The 22,389-nt window shown below is 53.7% G+C and overlaps 1 protein-coding gene across 4 annotated transcripts; it reads left to right on the top strand.

Moving 5' to 3' along the window:
* Positions 1–1,433: 1,433 nt before the first annotated feature.
* Positions 1,434–22,225, top strand: CACNG5 (calcium voltage-gated channel auxiliary subunit gamma 5). 4 transcript variants are annotated; one of them, XM_074607861.1, is made up of 8 exons: positions 1,434–1,702; positions 5,361–5,529; positions 10,191–10,499; positions 17,427–17,659; positions 18,420–18,506; positions 19,269–19,409; positions 20,055–20,200; positions 20,583–22,197. In XM_074607861.1, the coding sequence occupies exons 4-8, from the start codon at positions 17,452–17,454 to the stop codon at positions 20,838–20,840; spliced, it is 840 nt and encodes a 279-aa protein (XP_074463962.1). In that variant the 5' UTR covers positions 1,434–1,702; positions 5,361–5,529; positions 10,191–10,499; positions 17,427–17,451; the 3' UTR covers positions 20,841–22,197. The 4 variants fall into 4 exon arrangements, with proteins under 4 accessions (XP_074463962.1, XP_074463961.1, XP_074463963.1 ...); XM_074607860.1 differs by lacking the exon at positions 1,434–1,702 and adding an exon at positions 4,034–4,233 and having other exon boundaries at positions 20,583–22,225; XM_074607862.1 differs by lacking the exon at positions 1,434–1,702 and adding an exon at positions 4,068–4,233 and having other exon boundaries at positions 5,368–5,529.
* The last annotated feature ends 164 nt before the right edge of the window (positions 22,226–22,389 follow it).

A 22,389-nucleotide genomic window follows, 5' to 3' on the forward strand; every position in this document is an offset into this window, starting at 1 on the left:
CGCGGGATGTGAAAACCCTCCCCGGAGAGGGGAGAGCGGCTGGTGGTTGGTGCCATGAGTTCGCCACCTTTTCCTAATTTCAGTGTTTGAAAGCTGCAAAAATATTAAAGTTGCCGATGGGGTAAGAAGCAGGCGTTATACCAGCGTGTGCTGACTCCTGCCACGTAACAGGACCCGGCTGGAGCAGCCCCGTCCCAAGGTCACATCCCGCTTGCACAGGAGCCGCGGGTGCTGCGGCTCTGGATCCCAAACCCAGGCTGCTGACGCCAGTTTTGCCACCCAGAGCCACATCCCTCCTGCGAACACCCTCTCACGGAAAGAGAAAATCTCAAAAGTCTCTCTAGCAAGTGGTTCCCAGCCTTTGGAAGCTGCACAGGGATGGCAGTGGGTTCCCCCGGGGCTGTGCTGGGGCTTCTGCGCATCTCCTCCGTGCTCCGGTGTCTCCCCAGGCCTCCCCCCGGCCATCCTGCCCGCCAAATGGCAAAAAATAGCAAGTGCCGAGGCAGCTGGCATGGAGCATCCGTCACCTCCCACACAAGTCACAGCAGCTTCGGCATCGTGTCGCCAGTTCGTTGCATCTACCTGCTCTCTCTCCCCTTTCCTCGGGCGAACACTGCAGTTTCTGGCTGGTGCAGACTTTCTCTTCCTGCGCCCAAAATGCTTCTCACAGCCCGGTGTACAATTCAAGCTGGTTGATAGCTGCGGTCTGGCTCCGGACCAGAGCCACGCATGGACTCGAGGGGTGGCTGCCCATGGTACGGCTCGTCCCCGGCCATTTGCTGGGCAGATTTGCTGTCTGAATAATTAAGTGTAGAGCAAATTAGAGGGAGTGGGAGGGGAGGCAAACCTGAGGCTGTCAGTTCGTGGCCCAAGTCGACAGGACCAGGCCTTTTATTGTATAATGTCCTGAGTGACTTCAAGGTGACTTCTGCTGGAAGAGAAAAGACGAGGGAGAAGTTCCCTGCAGATGTCACCTGCAGGAATTAAACACTTGTAGCTAAAAGGAGAGGGGCCCCCAGCACCCTGCCGCATCGCTGACGGCCCAGGGAGAGCTGCGGTAAGAATTGCTGTAAAGAATTCATTAATGGTCTGGTGCTGTAAAGAATTCATTAATGGTCTGGGCCATTAATGAAGCTTAAATCCCTCCTCACTAATAAGATTTGACCTTGGGTGCATCCTAAAAGCTGCCTGCTCAGGTGTCCATGGAGCTTCATGCTTCCGTGCTGGTTTTGGACATGGTGTGAAAGGCTGCTCCACCAGCATGGGGGTCGGCAGAGCTGAGTCAGGCTCCAGCCCTGAAAGACGGGCACAGCTGAATAACATCCTGCAACGTGCAAAATCCCACCTGGCTCCACTCACCCCACATGTGGCTGCGGTGGAGGATCCTCCCTCTGGGGGAGGAGAGAGCTCGGCAGCAAAGAGTGAACAGTGGGGGGGCCGAAGTGATGCTGCTCTGGGAATGCTGAGGTGGTACTGGGTGGTGTTACAGCAAACAGCAAAACAACTGTTGCAGGATTTGGCAAAGTCCTGTCCCACGTTTTGGAGGATGCTGAGAAGATACAAAGTGCCGGTTGTCCTGCCTGGGACCGCCACGCTGAGATCCTGGCCGGGAGAAGGGGTTTCCGCTTCATCTTCACCGTCTTTTGCCATCAGTGGGGAGATAGGTGTCACGGGGAAGGACTTACGGAGGGCAGCTGACGAGGTAGGGGAGCCTGGCTGGGCTTCTGGGGCTGCGCGGGGCTCTGGGGAGGTGTTGCCGGTGCCTTCTCCCCACGTGCCGGTGGGAAGTGCTCCTGGTGGGAGTGCTGGCACGGTGCGTGTGCTTTCCCACAGCAGAAGGTGCTGTATGAGACAAGCAGCAATGGAAAATCCATCCGAGTGTTTTAGCCTAAGCACTATTTGTATAGCAGCAGAAGGGGGGGGGGAGAGACTGAAGCCCAAAATGTGTATCTCTAATTGATTATATGCATGGCTGCTGGGGGCCTCTTACACTGTAATGGTTAATTATGTCACTGGCTGTGTGTGCTGCAGCCTTTACTCATGTTGTAGTCAAACAGTGCTGCACGGTGCCCAGGCGGCTGATAGAGCAGATTGCCTCTCTGGAGAAAAATGAACGTCTGCTTTGGTTTTGGTGTTTTTTTTAACAATATAGTGAAAAGAAAAATGAGGAACAGCCAATTGCTGTATTAAAATAATGTACCCTGACAGAACATGATGAACATCCAGGCCTAACCTGCCTCTTGTAGCTTTTTGACTTTGTTGGCAATTACCTGCTGATTAGCTCCATCCCAGGAAAGCCGCCCCCTCCCTGGGGCTGGGGGTCTGGGAGGGCATCGCCTCTTCGACCGCCTTTTTCCAGTGCAGAATCCGTTTTGCTGCATTAATCCCTGCTCCCTCCTTGCTGTCCATCCCCCGATGGATTTGCTGCCTTCAATTCTTCCTCAAATGCGAATGAGAGGTGTTTGAGAGGTACTAAATCTTCTGGGGGGCTGTTCTGAGAGCTCCAGCTGCAAGCAAGGATGCACTGAAAGGTGCGTTTTTGCAACGGCAGCCAGCTGTTCCTTACGGGCCTGAGAGATGAGCCCAGGAAAGCATGCGGAATCCTCTGTAATTTACGTAGCTCTGTAATTTTGTGTGAAAGAACCCATGTGGAGGTGCACTCCCGCACAGACTAATAACCAGTATGCTCTGGCTGCCAGCTGGGGCCCTACTGGGAGGCAGGTTTCCACCAGCCTGGACCTCGCTGGGGCTCTGCTGTACTAGGCTTCACCATGTTCTGGTTGGAGAAATCAAAGCTTAAACACCTGCATTGGCTTTGATTATTTCTATAAATCAAAACAGAGCTCAACAAACCAGAGCGCGTGGCTCCATTGACTTCAAACAAGCCACCTAACCAACACCTCCTCCACATCTCATATCTCACTTTATTTTGAATTATTCTATTTAAGATAGTCAACGTTTTTGCTAACTGAGGATGTATCAGGCAGAGGTGCGGCACGTTTTAGCCAGAACACTAGGAATTGGTGACCAAATATTTATTAGAGGCTGAATTTATTAGACTTGTAATTCACAAAATGCTGTTGTTGCTTCCCTCCTGGGAGACCTCAGCGGTGCCTTCCCTGGGAGCCACCCTGTCGTCCTGCGCCGCTGCTGCGGGGACCCGGCTGGAGGGGCGACCCTCTCCTCCGCAAAGCCCTTGCACAGAATAAGCTCTCGCTGCAGGAACTGCCGTACAAAGCCCAGCTTCAGGCGCTGCGGTGGTGGCCACGAGCTGCCCTCGGCCCTGCTGCCTGGGCTGGCAGCTCACGTAGCCGGAGTCACCTGCATGGTGTGTGACCCCCTTCTTGTCCTTCCCACTGTATCCAAGGAAGTGTTCCATTGCTGGACACCCTGATGGAGCTGTGTCCTTATTCTTGGCTCTGCCGCTAGTTTTCTGTGTGTTTTGGCTGAATAGCTCAGTCCGGCGGTTGTTTCCACAGCATCTGCCCCTGTGTCCCTCTCTCCTTTAGCCCTGGCTTTCTCCCTGCCCTGATCCGAGCCCTGCCAAGCTGGCTTTCTCCAGCACGCTGGCTTGCTGCCCTCCAATCCTCCCCGTTGTCTGCTGCGTCCTTAGATGTGGATTTGTTTGACAGGGGTGGCCGGAGACAGTTTTCCCTTCCCCGGCTCCCAAATGAGCATCCCAGGGAGTGCAGCCCACCCAGCACTGCCAGTCCCAGCCCAGGGGGGGCTGTTTTTTCCAGGTGGGGGGTGCATGGAAGGGCGGATGCACAGAGGGGCAGGGGCAATGCTGGCTCCCACCCCTGCCCCGGTGGCGAACTGGAGCCACCAGCCCCAGCTGAAGGACTAGGGGACAGATGGAGGGACATGGGGAGAAGGGAAAGGAGGGGACCAGAGGAAAAGAGGGGGGAATAGAGGGGAAATGGGGGAATAAAGGGAAGGGTGAAAGGGGAGGGAAGAATGGGGAAAGGAAGAATAGAGGGAAGTGAAAGGGGGAGCGAGGAAGGAGGGGTGGATGGGGGGGGGAGGGAAGGGGGAGGGAAGAAGGGGAGGATGGAGAAAGGGAAGGAGGGATGAAGGGAGGGAGGGAAAGGGGGTATGGAGGGAGGGGGAGGTGGGCTGTCCCCGCCGGCGCCATGTGATGCCCTCTCCTCTCCGGGCCCTCCCCGGCGCGGAGCGGAGCATCCCCGAGGCCGACGGCCGCGTCCCGCCGCCGGAGCCGCGCCCGCGGGGCCCGTGAGTGCCGGGGACCGGGGGGGGTGGACCGGAGCTGGGGGGGGGGAAAGGCTGGGGACCCTTCCCGTGCCCGGGGCAGGCTGCCCCCGGGGACGGGGGAACACAGTCCTGAAGGTAGCTTCGTGGGGGGGTTCCCGCTTTGCATGTGGAAACGTGAAAGTTTAAAGCCCGACCGGGGCTGGGGGGGGCGGCGGGCTGTGGAGCGGCAGGGTTTAGGGTGTATATTTCTATATTTTCCATATCCCCATTGCAGTCGGGGCCGGCCGTGCCCTCGGCAGCTCCCCCGGGGGAGGGCCGTGTGTGGGGCGGGGGGGGCACCGGCAGCGGGGGGGGCACCGCCCCGGGCAGTGCCGGGGCTACCGGTGGCCGGAGCCGCTCCATTAACGTCCCCAAGGCCCAGCCGAGCGCCCGGCAGGGGCGGCTGGAGACGGGTGACCCTGCCCGTGTCGCCGGCCCCGAGCGGTTTGCGATAACACCCCCCCCCGGGTTTGCGATACCCCCCCCCGGGTTTGCGATACCCGCCCCGGCGGCACCGGCCCCGCTCCAGCGGCAGCGCGCTGCGATGGGAGCTGGGGTTTGCCGGAGCCCCGGCTGGCCCTCGGCCCACGGGGAGCTGATCCCGGCTCTTCATCCCAGGGCTTTTCCGCCACCAGCCTGCTCCGAGGCACAAAGCCGTCTCTCGGGCACCGTGAGCATCCCTGGCTTCCCCCGCGACTTTCCGAACGTTGGGCTGAGGAAAGGAAAGTGTATTTTTCACAGGGAATATAAAATCCGCTGCCAGTGGTTTTCAGCGTAGTAAATCCCTTGGAGGGGGGAGTGGGAATTCAAGCGAAGCTATCTGGGAAAAACCTGATCTGGTTGTTGAGTGAAGTAAAGTAGAAAGAAAAAAAAAAAATGCTGGATCGTGTGTTACCATATGAACAGGCGAAAGGGGACATGGAGCCTGCCTTCACTGCTCCGTGCGCTACTTATTCACATCCCGGGAAAGGTGGTGAAACGTGAAATGTGGTGCTTCGGCCACCACAGCAGCGAGCAGGGCGGGTTTCTGACACCCCGTTCGGCTGTTGATTAATTGCTTGGCATTTTGTAAAACTTCGTCAGCCCCTGATGAATGATGCTTCTTGCAGCTTTTAGGGCTGGGTCTTCCAGGCACGAAGCAGCAGGAGGTTCCTTGGTGGCGTCCGGAGAGCGGGTCTGACCTGCAGCACTGCTGTCCCCACTGCGTCCCCACCGTGTCCCTCGCGCCCCCTGAACCTCCGTGGGGGAGAGGAGAACGAGGAGGCCTCGCCGGAGCTGGTAGGTGGCCTGCGTGGAGCAGGTGAGGTTTGGGAAAGGCAGCAAGGGCGTTGCGTTCACTGAAAATAGCCCTACTTCAGCAAGAATGCTGAAAAGGAGTATTTCAGCTAAAAAGGTGTATTTCCACTGAGTTTTGTGCAGTAGCAGCGGGTGCCAGTGGCGTGACCTGGGCGGGCAGCTTTGCTGGAGGAGCATTCCCACGTTTCCATCGCTGCTGCCCTTCGGTTTCACAGGCGCTGTGCGTTCGCGCTGCCTTCGGAGGCTCATCCGCTGCCGGATTTTAGGGACACCCTTTCGGTCTGCCACATCGTGACCCACATAAAACGCCAAAGGGCAGGAGGCTGGCTCTCAGCAGCCTGTCCCGCTCCCATCGGGCCTCCCGCTCAGCCGCCATGCGGCTGCTCCACGTGGCGTCCAGGGGACAGAAATGCTTCTGTGTCTTTATTTCTCCAGTCCCTAGCTGTATTATTGTAGCTGTTGAATATATTCATTGAGCTGAACGAATCCCCACCCGGCAGCATCCATACCGCAGCATTTGCAGCTTCAGCTTCATTTATGGAGAGGGAAGGGAATATAAAATACAAAAGAGAAATAATGCACAAGCCCACAGAGGTTTCAACGGTATCGGCAAGCTGTGAGCTGCGCAAGTGCACGGCTGGAGTGAGCGCTGGGAGCTTTTCATAAGCCAGCTGGGAAGATTTCAAGCCTTGGTTTTAAGGTGGCGTTTTTAAAATAACTAGATGATGGAGTCTGGGACAAAAGTTATCTGGGAGTCTTACTCTCACTGAAATTAAAAGGGGTTTGGGTTCTAGGTGCGCTCTAGAAAGTGGATTTGGAATCAAAGTCACACCGATTTTTATCGCTGTGTAGCCACAGACTGATGATGTTTATAGTCAAATATTTACTGGGAAAATGGAATTTGTCAAAGGACCACACTGATGGATCATCAGGCTCGGAAAATGGGCTGCCACAGATGAGTGGGGTTTGTGTCTGGTGCCTTTGGAAGACGGACTTGTGGCTTTTCCTTTAGTACGAGGGAGGTATTGCTCATTGCTCATGGGTGAAAAACCTCATTAGAGCCGTGCTCACAGCTGCACCGGGGGGGGATTATTTGAGCAGCGCAGCAGATGGCATCCACTGACCCAAGACAACTTGCGGATAATTCTTCTTCCCACTCGGTGCCCGTGCAGCACTGGGTGACGTCCCCGTCCGCGAGGAACAGAGGGTCAGCTCTGCCAGGGCAGGACCTCGCTCGGCCTCGAAGCCCTGCAAGTGGGCAGCCCACGGCCCTGGCTTCTTCTTGGGAGACGTTGGGCACTGGGTTACAATAGATGACCCTCTTCTGTGCGGCAGCTCTGGCTGGGAACAGCTCTGCTCGCTCGGAGAGGTGTGGCGGGTCCTGTTTGGCAGAGGTGGCTCGAGCACGGGCTTGCAGCGGGGTCCCTGGGTGCCACGTCCCACACAAAGGCTGAGCCACCTCTTTTGTAGGGTTTAGCACTTCAGGGACTGAGATACAATACATCACAGAAGAAAAAAAATTTCACTCTTTGGGAAATACCTAACCGAGGTGATGCTCAATTTGGACACGGCAGACTGTACCGGAGGCCGGTGAGAGGCACGGATGTGGGGACACACGGCAGGTGCTGGCACAAGGAGGGACGGGAAATCCTGGAGCATCCTCCATCAGCTCACATGGAGGGACGGCCCATGAACACCCGGCTCGCCTCACAGCTGAAAGTGTGACACAAAGAACATTATGGGAGAGCCCTTCCCAGGACTGCGGCAGGGTCTGGGTGAAGCCACGGTGGGACCGACAGCTGCTCTGCCTTCGTCTCCTGCTGCCATGCCTTTCACCTGCGTGAGGGTGGGTGCCATCGCTTTGTACAGGAACAGAAAGCTTTGCCTTCGGCATTGCCAAAATACCTCACCCAAGCTGGAGCTCTGCTTTCTTTTCTTGCCATCCCCAGCTTCCCTCATGTCACATTTGCTCTGGTTCCTGTTGCCGTGATGGCTCTTCGGGGGATGCTCAGAGCTGCACTGACTTTATATTCGATAGCAAATGGTCCTCTCCTGGATGCTGTTGGGAGACCCTGGAAGCGGCAGATGGCGAGAAGCAACACAGCGAACCCAACCTAGAAAACTGTGTGATTGGGAAAGTTGTGTTAAATCCTTCTGACGCTGGAGCTGCTGCTTGGGAAGCAGCGCCTCTCTCCTGAAGCACAGGAACGGTGAGCTACGGGCAGGAATGAAACTGGGACAAAACTGCCCTTTTCTGTACCAGGAGTGAAGGCAGGTGAGGACGGATGAAGACAAGGCAATAGCCATGTCACGTATGTCAACTGTTGTTACTGTAAAATGTCTTACAGACCACATGGAGAAGCAAATAGCAGGTCGTTATATAGGTGGCAGGAGAGGTGCTGCTGCGTGGGTGCCGCGGGAACAAGTACGTGGTGACACAAAGGGACAGTGTGACTAGGACGGGGTGTAGGTAAGGACCAGCTACACGCAGACCGAGCTCCGCCTGGTAATAGGCGCTGGCCTGGGGGAAGGATGGAGAAAGAGACTGAGCCTGTTCCCGCAGACTTTCCCAGGACGCGGATGCGCTTCCCGGTGCTGAGCAGGGCAGGCAGCGGATGCCCTCCCGAGGCCGCGCTGGGCTTGGTGCTGAGCCGTGCTCCTCTGGCTGGGCCACGCTGCCTGTGCCTGCTCTCAGTCCTGCACGGTCTTTCCCACCCTGTCTGCTGGGACATCTACCATTAAATCCTGGAACTGGCGGTGAATCTTGCTAAAATCTGGGTGGTAGAAAGTTTAGTATCTCCAATACAAATGCTTGTTATGTACTTTAATATTCCTGACCGTTAAACCCAACAAGCTGCACAAAGCAAAGACCTTTCCTACGTGAAGATGGGACCAAACTTCTGCAGCAGCTCAGTGTCAGACCCGGAGAGCTTGTGCACAGAGACACCACCACCGGCATCTGAGGACCCGTGTCCCAAACTGCTTACGCAAAGCTGGACGGAGCAGCCGTTGTCTTTGGTAACTGGGTTTGGCAGCCGTGAATGGCACTCGCGTTATGAAGGCGTTTGCCTGAGATGTGGATGATACAGCCCTTCTCCGCTTTCTTCATGCTATTGTTTCAGTACTCGGAGGCTTTGCGGTAAAGCTGGTTTCTAAAAGCAGGGAATGCAATCTCCTGGATAACAAGGTGTCTGCTTCGTGCTAGCAATCATGTTTAATCACGCCGAGGGGACGGAGGTCTCGGTGGCCGTGGCTGGCACGTGCAGCCTGCCCAACGTGCCGCTTGCCTGCAGCCTTCGGCGTGCAGAGACGCCAACGGCACCCGGGGGATTTCTTGCTTTCTCTCATTTATCACATTGAAAGTGTTCATAAAAACACTCCAGCTGCCAGCGCTGGCGAGAAGAGCTGCGGTGGCGGGGGAAGGGCTGCGTGCCTCCATGGCACAGGTACCCTCAGCTCCCCTCTCCCCGCCACCGACGCGGGGGAGGCAGAAGGGTTTTAATTAGCTCTTGATGCTATTTTTTACCTCCCAGCGCTGCTTAATTTAGCTCAAGCTGTCGTGCGCTGATCATTAAGGGGAAAAGAAGGAAGCGGGGGGCGCTGGCCCCTCTCTGCCGAGCAGCCTCATCTCCTGAAAGCCAGGCTGGTGGCTGGGGCTTGTTCCTAGACCCCCTGCAGCAGCAAAACTTTGTAGCCCAGGGAAATTTCATGCGCTGCTGTTCGTAATCCACGGCTCCTGCGGGGCCTACCCTGCATTTGTGGGTTCTGTTTGTACCCACTTCAGGTTAAAACAACATATCTTATGGAAAAGGTACCTGAGATCTTCAGTCACCCTGTGACCTGCCTTGCTGCTGGAAGGACATGGAGACCTTGAAAAGCTGTCATTGGGAAGGGAATTTAATACACAAGGCCATTGCAGGACTTTGTCCCATCTTAAATGACGTGTGGAAGTGAACAAGAACCAACTGCTAAAGATGTAATATTCCCCTAGACCATCCCAGCCTTGGTCCCGGTGGGAGGTGGGGGCTCCACCAGCCATGGCGTACACAGCGGGGTACGTTGCCTTCGCTTGTCCTCGATGCTGGGTTTGCCCGGGCTCCCTCTGCGCCAGCCAAGGTGAGCGGAGGGACGCACCCTGCTGAAGCCAGAAGAGGGTCACTGGATCGTCGGGTTACTGGAGTTTATGTAGTTGGGATAGAAATACAACCTGTAATTTACAGTGCGCAGAGGTTAATGGGTAAGCACCGCTCCACACAGCCCACGGCAACGAGATTTCTGCTGCTCTTCTAGGAGAGCCCCCAGCCGGTTTGCTTTGCAGCACTAGGTATTTCCCCTTTTATTCTGCTTTTGTAGCTCTTTGTAGGGATTGAAACCAGGGGTTTGACTCGCGTCCCTGACTGCGAGCTCTCTGACGCACTGCAAGTAGGTGAATATCGTGTGTCAGCTTCCAAGTGCAGAGGGTGAGAGGGCATTGGGAAGGGCTCTGGAAAAGAAAGGGCTCAGCTATTGTTAGTGATGTAAACTTTGAATATATATATATATATAGTTTAAGCCTGGAGACCTGGACTTGCGTGGGCAATCTTTAGCTCCTGTTTCCCTCTTGGGAAATGCACTTTGTGTAACGCTTTCCTACAAACCCACAGGGTAGGAGCTGCTGGCGTGCGGATGCGGACCCGTGCCTGCCATCCGCCTGTCCCTGTGTCCCAGCCCCGTGCATCCCTCGTGTGACTCAGTCGGAGGCAGAGAGCCAAGGCTGTGCCCTCTCCTGCGGTCCAGGAGCTCCCCTGTGCCCGCTGCCGAAGCCGCCCCATTCCCAGCTCCTCCCAGAGCCGCCCAGCAGCTGGAGCATCCATCGGGGACCCTCCTTGCTGGAACCTGGGCTTCCCACCTTCACAGCCGACGTCGCAGGTGTTCCACTTGCCAGAGCGTCGCTCCAGCTGGGGTTAAAAGAGGTAAGAGCCTTAAACAGCAAGGGGAAAGGAGACACGCGGGCGGGATGTGCTCTATAAGAGGTTTTGAGGGGGGGTATTTGTGGATCCAGAAAGCCCATGTGAATGAGCAGTAGCTGTACGCACACGGGCTGTGCCGGCAGTGTGTGAGCCGGGACTGCGGGGGCTGTTCGGTCGATGATTTTATTTGTTGAAAGTTACTGGCATCATCCAAAGCCATTAGCGTGGATGGGCTGGAGCCGAGCCATCGCCCCGGTGAGTGCGGCGGCATGGCAGAGGCGGCCCGTTTGGGTGAGTGTCTGGTTTGAGGGCTGGCGTGGGGAAATAGATTCTCAGTTGCTGCTCCTTTGACCTTGGGAATATCATTGGAGCTCCTTGTATTTGGTGCTGGAGCTAACGGTGGGCTCCATTCATCAGTAACAACCTTGCAAACCTGACCCAGGCAAAAAGGGCGGGTTTTGAGCGATCTCTAGCCAAAAGGGCAGGTTTTGAAGGGCACGGTAAAGAAGGAGAGGGAAGAGCAGCCGTGGGTCAGCCTTGGATGTTCATTAAAGCAGGCTGTGGGGTCAGCAGAAAAATATGGTACTATATGCGTTTCTATACAGCATTATGGTACTATACAGCATTTCCTTCACTCTCACACTGCTATGAAAGGATTTTTGATCAAGCTTAAGAAAAATAACTTGGACAAGAAATAAAGCATGGGAAGTGCTAGGGAAAAGGGGAATTTCTCAGGAAAATTATGGAAGTCAAGCTTAAGAGAAAGATCCCAAGTAATCCCCCCCATAAAATCAGCCAGTGGTGAGCGTTACAGTGTGCGGCAGTCACACGTTGTTTCTTACGATTATTTTTCAGGTGTTCCTTGTGTCTGCTGAGAAGCAAAAAATTAATAGGTTTATGATTGCTGTGGCTCAATCTAGGTTTAAATAACTCATAACCAGCCTTTTTTTTTTTTCTTTTTTTTTTTTAAACCCTCCCTGGAGAGCCCGTGAGCCCAGTGCGCTCGATTGATGGGATGCTCTGTCTCTATCCGGCTGTGATGGCAGTGCCGCGCGTGGGGCTGGCCGTGCCGCACCGCTTTTCGCAGCCGAGGGGAAGCTTTCAAGCCCAGTATTGATCCGTTTGAAGTTTATGGCTGCTCGTAGCCGCACTTACTAGCGCTTGTTCAAACTGCCATGAGATGGACTGTTTCATTTCTTAATATCAGGCTAAACCTCTTCCACATCAAAAAGATTTATTTCTGTACTTATTTTTTCCAATACATAATTCCTCTCTCAGAAATCGAGCTGACATTTTTATATGACACTAATGCAGCTCTGTAAAGCTGCCTTGCGTATCTCTGTCTTCCCATGAACCACGTGAGGTGCCGGGTGCCGGCAGGCCAGGACAGGGCTCCTGGGAACCCTGTGGACCAGCTCCAACCCGCATCCCCTTCGGCCGTTCCCTCCCAGCGCACCGGCCCAGGAGATACTGCTTTTCTCTGCAGCCGTCCCTGCTCTCCTTCAGCTATTTTATGGAAGCAGAGTGGTCTCGTGTTTCTCTCCTGCCTGCAGTACACTTTTTCCAAGCTTCAAGGAGGGACCGTTGCTTCCCAAGTGGAAATTCCCAAACCATGTTTCCCAAGCACCCGGTTTTCCAGGTGAGGTTTGTGGAGCTGCTTCTCCTGGGTGCCCAGGAGGGCACTGCCCACACCATCTCCTCCTCTTCCCCTCCTCTGCGGAGCTGCACACGCCCGGCTGTGGCTAAAGTCGTCTCGCCGTGTGCTCCTCCCGTGGAGAAAACCCTCTCTGCAAACCGATGGAGCGTCAGTTGGAGCCGGCTGGACACAGGCTGCATCCTGCACACGCTGGTTTAGGAGCGGAACATTTGCACCCTTCGGGTGCTGCGTAAGCGCAGTGGGAGCTGCCGTGCCATTTTGCGACCGCCTTCCTGTTCCATTGTGGTTATTAATCACCAAATTAAGCTTTTCTGGATTTGCTCACAAGGGAGCCAGGGTGACATCATGCTGCCGAAGGAGGGTGGCGATGTAGCGGTGGCCTTGCTCGCCCCCCGGCACGGCCCTTCCTGCCCGGGCACTGCCGCCTCTGAAAAGTTTACTTCTGAAGGAGCCGCTCTCCTTGACCTATTTATTTTTGCCCACGTTTGTGGCCTGCGTTGTGTCCTGAGGAAGGGATCGTGCTGCTTGAAGGCCCTTTATTTTTAGCCAGCCCAATTTTCTTGTCGGAGCTTAGTGGGAGCTGGCCCTTTCAGTTCAGCTCCATCGCAGCTCACGCTCTCCTGCGTTTGCCGGCTCTTACCCAGGTCCCTGATGTTCTTTGTACATCGATCGCTCACTCAGTGGGTTTCCTACCCCCACGTCCACCAAACTTCATTCCTTCTCCTTTATGTTCTGCTCAGCCTCTTCCACTGCTGCAGGTCCATCATTTAACCCCTGATTTCCCTTGCTTGCAGCGGGGACCCGGCTTTCACAACCGCAGAGGCGGGCTGCCAGGCTTGTCCTGGATCCCAGCACCCCTCCACACACAAAACCTTCCCTCCTGTCTGCTCCGATAACCTTGGCTGTGCTTCCCCTCCTCGCAAATGTCAGAAAATTGGCAATGGTGCTCTAGCCACATAAAAATCAATAGCTGCCTCTTTGGCCTGGCTCTTGGCTCTGCTGTTTCTGCCTTTACCCAGGGCAGGAAGGAGCGTTGTTTTCTGCTCAACTCAGAGCAGTGATTTATTGATACGACCCATCCTGTCCAGGCAGTTCACCGGCGATATATTTATTTGTCTCAGCCCATCTACATAGCCCAGCGTGGTGGCTTGTGCTCGGCGTTAGGTTACAGAGTGGTGGGCTCAGAAATCTGGACCAGGATAATATTTTCTTTGCATCACCATGGAGCAACAGGTAAGGACTTCAACTCACTCCTAGATCTGGGTGAACTTCATTAGGAACTACACCAATATTCATTTCATTTTCTGAGGGGGTCGGTCCCAGCGAGGGCCATATGCAGTTCCCATCAGAAACTATGGCTCTGAGACAAAACGAAATTCATTATGAGGACCGCAGATTACTTTTCAGACTGCCCTTATTATTCCTTGGACTACTACCAGAAGGCACAGTGTGATTGAAGGAGCAGGAACAGTTCTAAGGTCCCAGTTCTTGGAAATCTTTGGGGCTATATTCATTTAATTTAAAATACAGCTACTCTTGGAAACCAAACAGCATCCCCTGGTCAGCTGTAGGAAGCAAAACACGATTGGTAAAGGTTACTGGGGACTAAATCCTTGCTGAAAATCAAGCCAGCTCCTGATAGCATCCTTGAAAAATCTTTCTTTTGGGAGCCCTGCTGATTCTCCAGGCGCTGGATACGGAGGAAGGTTTGTTCCGAGCGGCTGCTCTGCACCATCCCTGACTCCCGTCCCCCACCCCGTCGGCTCGATTTTATGTGCCGGCAAGACAGTAATAGGGATCATTCTCTAATGCATCCGTGATTACATGGAAATTGAAGTGTGAGAGAGAAAAGAAATGAGGCAATTGAGAGGCGTGACTCTGACGCCCGACCCCTCTCCGGGCTGCCAGCGTCGCCCCAGTGACCAATATAAATGGTGCCAAATGGGTATATTTTCCAGTGCCTGGTGTTGATGGACAACAAATCATTGGAAATGCTTAGCTATTTCCTTCTGAATGGCTTTATCTGGACTTTCACGTACTCCCTACTTTGATTTTTGGCCCCTTATTAGCAAAAAATGTGCAGGGAGGATTTTTGTTGATGATACATGAGCCAAGAATACATTCCAGCTCCTTTTACCATTTTGGCACCAAAATGCCAAGAAGGATGAGACACCCTGTAGTACACACTGTTCATTTTGAGGCAGCAACTAGAAAATATGTCTCCGAGTGAGTTAGGGAAAAGAACAGATGAGCCAGAGGATCTGTGCTTTGCGTGGTCATATTGGTGGATCAAATGGGATCTATAAAGAGATGGGAAATGGCATATTCCCATCCAGTGAAGGGATAAACTCGTGTCCTAACATCTACAGCTTTGTGCCGATCTCTCCCTTTGACAGTACCCCAAGGTGCAGGGCTACCTTTGCAGGACGTGCTTCTCTGCCCCACGGCTACCAGTTTCTTCTTTAGCTGCTGCCTCCGAATTCTTCAGGGGAAAAAAAAAAATCTGGGCGTCTCCTCTGGCCCTCTCACTCCTCACACCCCGAGCAGGGAGGTGTCGCTCCTGGGAACACGTCCTGCTTTTCTTGAGCTGAGGGAAACATTAAATTAGAACACCAAAAATGAGGCTCGTTAGCAAAGCCAAAGGTGGAGCGCTTGCGGTAGCGCGAGCATTTCCTTGGGCTGGCTGTCGGTGACTGCACTCCCCTGCCTGTAGGTCGGTACCTTCTGGGAAACGGCTCAGTGTGAACGTAGGAAGAGCCAAATCCTGAATTTCACATGGAAGGGAATTGTCAGAGCTGTTGCAGCGCTGGAGGGTGCAAGTACATCTGCTCATCTGCTTCCTACCAAGATGTACTTGGCTGCTTTGGACTCAGGGTAGGATGCGATAATAAAAGTCTCTCTCTCCCTTTCTCTCAAGAATTTGCGACTCTTCGGGAGCGTTCCCTGCTCTTGTCTGTTAGACTGCCCAGAGCAGCGAGCTGGAGGTGCAGACAGGCCTTGGGTGCGTTGGATCTCTTCGGTAAATGCAGTTATTTGGACTCCACAGTAACTACAAGTTTCCTTCACGTCAGTCTGGGATGAAACTTGCTGCAGGAGCGGGCCGTGGGGGAGGCTGGTGCCTCGGTGCTGCAGGTGTGCCGGGGTCGGGCGCTGCAGGAGTGCGGAGCTGCCCAGCCAGCCTGCCTCCAGGCGTCCGGCAGCAAGGAACAACCGTCAGCATCCTCGGCTTCTACTAGTCATGAGGGAGCTGTGGCAGAACATTATCTTTGGAGGCTTTCAAGTGTAAAAGTGCAAGCTGAGAGGACTCTTGGCATCTCTGAGAGTCGCTGTAAGCAAGTAAGTATTAATATATTTACATCAGAGGTGCAAGAAGTGAAGCCCTCCTCCAGCCCGCTGGGACGTGTCAGAACAGCGAGCCGTCATCTCCTGGCCCAGGCAGGAGCCGTGTCTCCCGATTTAATCGCTAAATCCCTCCGGCTTTGCCGCAGCGATAACAGCATCGAGACTTCTCTTCCGAAGAGCCCGTTATCCAATGCATGCCACAATGCCTGTTATCCAATGCATGCCACAATGCCTGTTATCCATGGATATCCATGGATAATAGCACGATGGAGCTATTCCTGCGTCGGTTCAAAAGCTGACACCCAGGGAGACGGACAACATACTCATCCCAGGGCTATTGTTTACCCGTCATTATCCGGGGAACCGGTGTTTCAAACAAAGTGTGGGTTTAGGAGGGCTCTGCTCTCCTTCCCAGGCCTGGGACACAGCAGGGAAATGTCGTGCTCTGCCCCCAGCTCTCTCCCATTTGTTGTCCCTTGAAACTTCAAGCGGTGCGAAAGAGCCTTGTGCAATTTTAAAGGGAGCCTAAGGAAAACGCGTCCCGCTCCTGCTGTGTTAAATTCAGTAGCTTTTGTTGTCTAGCTGGATTTTTTTCTTTTCCTTATTGTCCGCCGTGCTGAACAATAGCAAAATGTGCCTTGGAAAATATACATGACGCGACACTTATCTGTGATTCATGCTGCCTTTATAAAAGCAGTCAATAGCGTTATCTGCCTCATTCCCACTCCAAGAGAAGACCATCTCTTGTGTGTATCTTTTCCTTCTTGCTCTTATTCCTCTAATCCTTTGTTTCTGTGGGTTTTTCCCCCCCATATTAATGGCATTTTTTCTCTCCTGCGTCAAAAACTCTGATTTCTCATGACATTTTGTCAGTCTGCAGGGCACCGTGAGAACTGCTAAATTCCACAAATTAGCAAAAATAAAAAAAAAGCAAAATTTTCCATCCACAAGTGACATGGAGGATGCAGGAAGTTTTTTCCCCTCCTTCTGTAATGTTTTCCCAGCGCCTGACGGCGTCTCTCTGCCTGCCCCTGAAGCACAGGCCCAGTTTGGGCCAGTTCACTCTCTGCGTTCAGCTGACACCAGCGCTTGCGGCTCTCATCCAGCAAGCACAATAAAAAGCGGAAAAAGGCAGGCTATTGCGTCACGCTGCTCTGCTTCGAGGCATTTGGTGATGTCATTCAGCGGGCATAAATGTAGTGCGGTTTTTGCAAAATCAGGATCTTGATGGTAACTCCAGACATTCAAGGCCAGGCTGGATGAGGCTCTGAGCGACCCGATCGAGTTGCAGATGTCCCTGCTGACTGCAGGGGGTTGGACTAGGTGGCCTTCAGAGGTCCCTTCCAGCCCAACCCAGTCTATGATTCTATGAATTCTACCCTGGAAGAGGAAAAATGGCGATATTGTGGGGAGTGGGGTGGTGACCGGAGCTGCTCAGGAGCAGGTTTTGTTCTGGCAGCCGAAAGTATGTTTGTTGATCCGTTGTGGCGGTGGCCGTGAGCCTCACCCAGCTCCTGTGCCGAGGAGACGCGGCTGGCGCTGCCGCCCTTAGATAAGGCTCTGAGGATGGCAGATGCTGCGGTTTGGTTACACCCCTGGGGAGATGAGCGCCGGGTTCGGCCGGAGCAGCAGGAATTCACCTCCAGCAGATAAAATGGGAGCCAACGAGCTGATCCTGGCCATCCCGCATTGCTCCCGCCCCAGTGCTGGCACCCAGCAATCGGCACATCCACGAGGCGTGGGGCAGCGGTCGGGTGGGATTTGGTTCAAAGTCTCCATCTGTCGGGGCGCACCGTGGTTGTTTTAACGGCCGTTTTCAGCTCGACCCAAATAAGGGCAGTTAAGGGCAGAGGGCGAAGCTTTGGCACATCCATTCCCCCAAAAAGCGGTAGACGGCTCCGTGCTGATGGCCGTGTCCCCTCTCCCGGCAGCCGTCCCCGCCGCCTCGGCCCCCCCATGCTTTTGGGAATGAGTGCCTGTGGCAGGAAGGCGCTGACCCTGCTCAGCAGCGTGTTCGCCGTCTGCGGCCTCGGCCTCCTGGGCATCTCCGTCAGCACCGACTACTGGCTCTACCTGGAGGAGGGCATCGTCCAGCCCCAGAACCAGTCGGCCGAAATCAAACTGTCGCTGCACTCGGGGCTCTGGAGGGTCTGCTTCCTGGCAGGTATGGCCTCCCTCCCAAAAACATCCCTCATAAGGTGACGTTTGCTGCGTGTCAGTGTTGTTCCGTGGGAAAGGGCTGGGGAAAATAGGGTTTTTAGAGGCTGTGCCCATCTTTGCTTCCAAATTTAGGCGCAACCTGAGTAATGCCATCCCTCCGGCTTTAATAGCCAGGTGGATAACTGTGCCTTTGCACATAGGTTTTGGGTGAGTTTGCTGCCGCCGTGCCAGACCCTGCTACCCCCCACCCCGCTCCGTCCCAGCGCCGCAGCCACAGCGCCTTGGGCAGCAGCTCACAACTTTCCTTTTTGTCCCTGCAACATTTAGATTCAGGTCAGCTGGACCGTCCCCTCCAGCCGCGCCAAGTTTGATGCAGCGATTTGGCTGCGGGGACGGAGTTGAACAAAACCCAAGGGAACAGGAATCTCAAAGTGACCCATCTGAAATGTCACAAAGTTTCAACTGATGCTTTGAAAAAGTCAGAGTGAGGAGCTCTGATACTGTCCCCGGGGCCCCCTTAGGTCCTCTGCCTTCACGGTTCACATTTTTGCATGCAAGAGAATCCTTTTGCACAGGGGAGATGGTAGTTATGAGATGTCTGTCTTCAGCCCCAAACACCGAGACCCGAGATGGAAGCGGCAGTAAAAAGCAAGCTCGTTTTTATGCTTGCATCGAAATTGATTTTAAAGCCACTCTCCCCCCCCTCCCCCAAAACCAAGCAGCCAAACACACGGCAGGCGTGACTTGGTCTCTGTTTGCTGCAGGGGAAGAGCGCGGCCGGTGCTTCACCATCGAGTACGTCATGCCCATGAACATCCAGCTGACATCTGAATCCACAGTCAACGTCCTGAGTAAGTGGTTCGGTGGGGTCTTACCCTTTGCATCCTGCAAAGCACCAAAGGGTCGCTGGGGATCCCCCCAAGAAATCCACTTTGAGCCCTTGCTGGAGAAGCTCCTGGTTCCCTGGTAGTGCTACCGTGCAAGGAGGAACTACATTTTTTACTGTGTGAGTCATCCGATGTGCTCCTAAGTCTTTGGGGACATCCCTTTCTAATGGCAGGGTGCTCACAGAGGCTCTGAGCTCTACAATTTCCTTTCACTGGCTATTGAGCGCTGATGTTTGTGGAAGTGTTTGGCTTTATAGTCTCCTCTCTGTAATTTGCAGCTGTATTTATTCTGTAGCAATCAATTTTACACTTTACATAGTGGGATGAATTAAGGATGGAGTGTCACAGCTCTCATGATGAATTCTGCAGTCATTTTTGATTTAATAAATCAAAGTGTTCAGCAAACAGTTTTGCAGCGAAGCCAGAGAAAAATGCAGGTTCCGATGGGTTTTTTTCCCCATGTAGCACTTCCCATAAAAACTCCTGGAAATAGAAACATTAACAGACGTTTCTACAGCCAGGCAGAGTCCCCTCGTCACTCACCCTGTTAGCAGAGACACATAAGGGAGGGGAGCCCCTGCCAGGGCCTGGGGAGCAGCGCGGGGGCACCCACGTTAACCAGCCGCGAGGAAGGAGCCGACCTGGTCAGGAGCCACCTCACCCGTTTCTTGTGCTGTGTGGGGAGGATTGACCTGTTCTCGCTTTCCTCTGCCCCTCTCCCCCCAGAGATGATCCGCTCTGCCACCCCCTTCCCTCTGGTCAGCCTCTTCTTCATGTTCATCGGCTTCATCCTGAGCAACATCGGCCACATTCGGCCTCACAGGACCATCCTCGCCTTCGTCTCAGGGATATTCTTCATCCTGTCGGGTGAGTTCTGCTAGCCAGCTTTTCTCCTGAAAATCCTTGAGCATGGAGCACGTTGGCTTTTGTAGCTGCTGGTGCTCTCCTAACCCTCTGTGGTGGCTCCTCTTTGGAGTCATCCATCACCCGTGGGGGCTCCCAGCTCAGCCCCGCAGCCTGCTCGGGCTTTGCAGGATGAAAAATCACCACGTGCAAGACTTGTTTGTGGCAGCGGCGAGGAGACGTGGGGGAAAAGCACCCCCCACCCGTGCAGGAGCAGGTGCTGGGGGCAGGACGCCTCTCACGGCACGTCGGTCGCAGGAGAGATCTGAAACTTCAAACTGCTCAGCCGGGATGTCTCTGCATGAGACAAGTGAATGTTTTATTCACGGTGTTGTGCCAGTGTTAAACAAATAGCTGTGACAGCCGAGCTCTGAAGCCAGCCCCTGCCCGCTGCATACGGACTTGCTCGAGCAGGTAACGGCTTGAGTGAAACGAGAGGAGTGCCCTGGGTTAGCTCAGCAGGAAAGCACCTTCTTTCCCCCGTTATTTCAAGCACATTTCCCCCATTTTACACTTTCACCCGTAAGTCAGGTCCTAAAGGAAGGTGCTTCTTCAGCAGCTTCATCCCTGAAGCGTTTCCCACCCTCTTTCTCCTTGGTTTCTCCCCAGGTCTGTCCCTGGTGGTGGGGCTGGTCCTCTACATATCCAGCATTAACGACGAGATGCTGAACCGGACCAAGGACTCGGAAACGTTCTTCAATTACAAATATGGGTGGTCATTTGCCTTCTCTGCCATCTCGTTCCTTCTCACAGAGGTACCCGGGAGCTCTCACATCCCTGTAATGAGTGTATCCCGTTCTCAAGGGCTGGGGGGGCACCGGGGCTGTGACCAAAAGGAGGACTGAGATGGGGTTTAAGGATAGGCTATGGGGGCTGACATATAGTATGGTGGGAGACACACACAGTGGGGACAGGCCCCAAGCCTGGAGCACCGATGGGGCGTTTGATCACCGTTTGGATGCAGAGATGTTATTTACCGCAGGAACCCGGTGCAGTGAAGTCACTCTCCTCGGGACCCCTTGTGCATCGTCAGCAGAGGGAAAAAAAAGCCATTTACATTTTTGTTCTGTTTTGGTGGTGGTGGAGAAGGCAGCCGTTAGCAGGGTGAGTGTCAGGCCACGTCTCTCTCCCCTGCAGAGCGCCGGGGTGATGTCCGTTTACCTGTTCATGAAGCGATACACGGCCGAGGACATCTACCGACCTCACCCCGGCTTCTACCGTCCCCGGCTGAGCAACTGCTCCGACTACTCGGGGCAGTTCTTGCACCCGGACGCGTGGGCGCGGGGACGCAGCCCTTCGGATATCTCCAGCGAGGCGTCGCTGCAGATGAACAGTAACTACCCGGCTCTGCTCAAGTGCCCCGACTACGACCAGATGTCCTCGTCCCCGTGCTGAGCCCCGCCACCCCCGCGCCCGCTCCCGCCCGAGCACCAACGGTCGCCACGTCCTGACTCCCTTTGTCATTTATTTTTTAGGCCGCTCTTTTGGGGCAAATGTCTATTTATAGGAGCGTAAATATAACCCGGGAGATTGGTTACATAACCAACAATGTAACCTAGAGAATTGGGATATTTCCCTTTCTTTGGTTTGTTTTTTTTTTTTTATTCTTCCCCGCATAACTAAAAATCTCTCCAAAGTCCTCTCCTTTCAGCTCATCCCGCTGAGCAAACAGCGGTTCTGGCTGGGGGATAAATCCAGGGCTGGACTCGAGAGCAGAAAAAAGAAAATAGAGTAGAACTCAGAGAAAAACCTGTGTTTTTCGGTTTCGGTAGACTGCAAAAGTTTGTGCATTTGGCTGTATCATTTAATTATAGATTTACCGGCCTCAGTGTCAGCAGGCGTAAAAGATTTGTGTAAATTTGCAAGAAATAGCCATCATTAGGAAAATATAAATTTTGTCTTGACTCAGCATTTACTGATTGATCTCTCCTGTTGCTGGATACCACTTTTAAGCAGGCTGTAATGGGAAATAGCCATCTTTCTTGACTATACCTCAGCAGGCTTGGGCACAAGCAGGTTGTTGTTTCTCTGTGGCCACTTGCAAACTGTTGCTTAAATATCCGTGTTGTTTGGCTGGAGGCTCTGCGGCCCTGGGGTGTCCGGGCTCTTGGGTGGCTCAGGCACCCACTTTCCCTCCGACGTCCCATAGGCCGGGGGTCTGAAGAGCGACTGGGAGTATTTCAGCACTGAGTGGAAAACTAGCTAAAACATTCCCGTCGGAAACATTAGGTGCAGGATTTAGGGGGGAATTATGGCCAGAAGTGCAAGTTATTTTGGTGACAGGCGAGATCCCAAACCGGCATAAAGGGATGTAGCTGAAATCAATGGCAATAGTCCAGCGTAGGAAAGTAGTTTGCTTATATTTAATTTTGGCAAGAATATGGTATTTTAGCTGCTTTTTTTTTGTGTCTGTATAGACCTTATTTTGAGGTTTTAAGTTTTAAAATTTCATATGACGCTTTGGCATTCCGGTCTTAGACAGCTGCCAGGGGGAGAGCATCGCTCTGATTGGAAACGAAGGGCAGGGAAGGAAAAGGCTGGCTCCCGCCTGCGCAAGCCGCGAGCTGTCACCTCGCAGGAGAAAGAGCTTTCTCCAAACTTTATTTCCGTCCTTGTTATTTTAAACCTTTCTGAACATTTCCTTTCTGCGGAACAAAACCCTCCAGGGATTCTTGGTATATTTGAGCTTGTTTTGTCTTACTGTAATTAAAACAAATAGAATACACGCACTTTTAACCTCATTTGTAGCATACCGTGTAATGAATGTTGCACCTTTTTGTTATTATTTGTTATTTAATATTTAATCCTTATTATTTATTATTTACTATTTATTATTTATAAACTACTCCAAAGTAGGGTCCAAGTCCTGGCGCAGCACCAGGCTTTGCATGGACTCTGGCGCCCGCCCCGTGGGACGTCGCTGCAGGTGCGTATCCAGCCCGCT

This window comes from Larus michahellis, chromosome 14 (assembly GCF_964199755.1).
Source record: "Larus michahellis chromosome 14, bLarMic1.1, whole genome shotgun sequence".
Lineage (NCBI taxonomy): Eukaryota > Metazoa > Chordata > Aves > Charadriiformes > Laridae > Larus > Larus michahellis.

Bases quoted from the DNA above. Each gene is read 5' to 3' on its own strand.
- CACNG5 (XM_074607861.1), top strand. From the start codon at position 17,452: ATGCTTTTGGGAATGAGTGCCTGTGGCAGGAAGGCGCTGACCCTGCTC. The intron at 17,660-18,419 runs GTATGGCCTCCC...TGTTTGCTGCAG, and splicing joins GAGGGTCTGCTTCCTGGCAG to GGGAAGAGCGCGGCCGGTGC. The intron at 18,507-19,268 runs GTAAGTGGTTCG...CTCTCCCCCCAG, and splicing joins ATCCACAGTCAACGTCCTGA to AGATGATCCGCTCTGCCACC.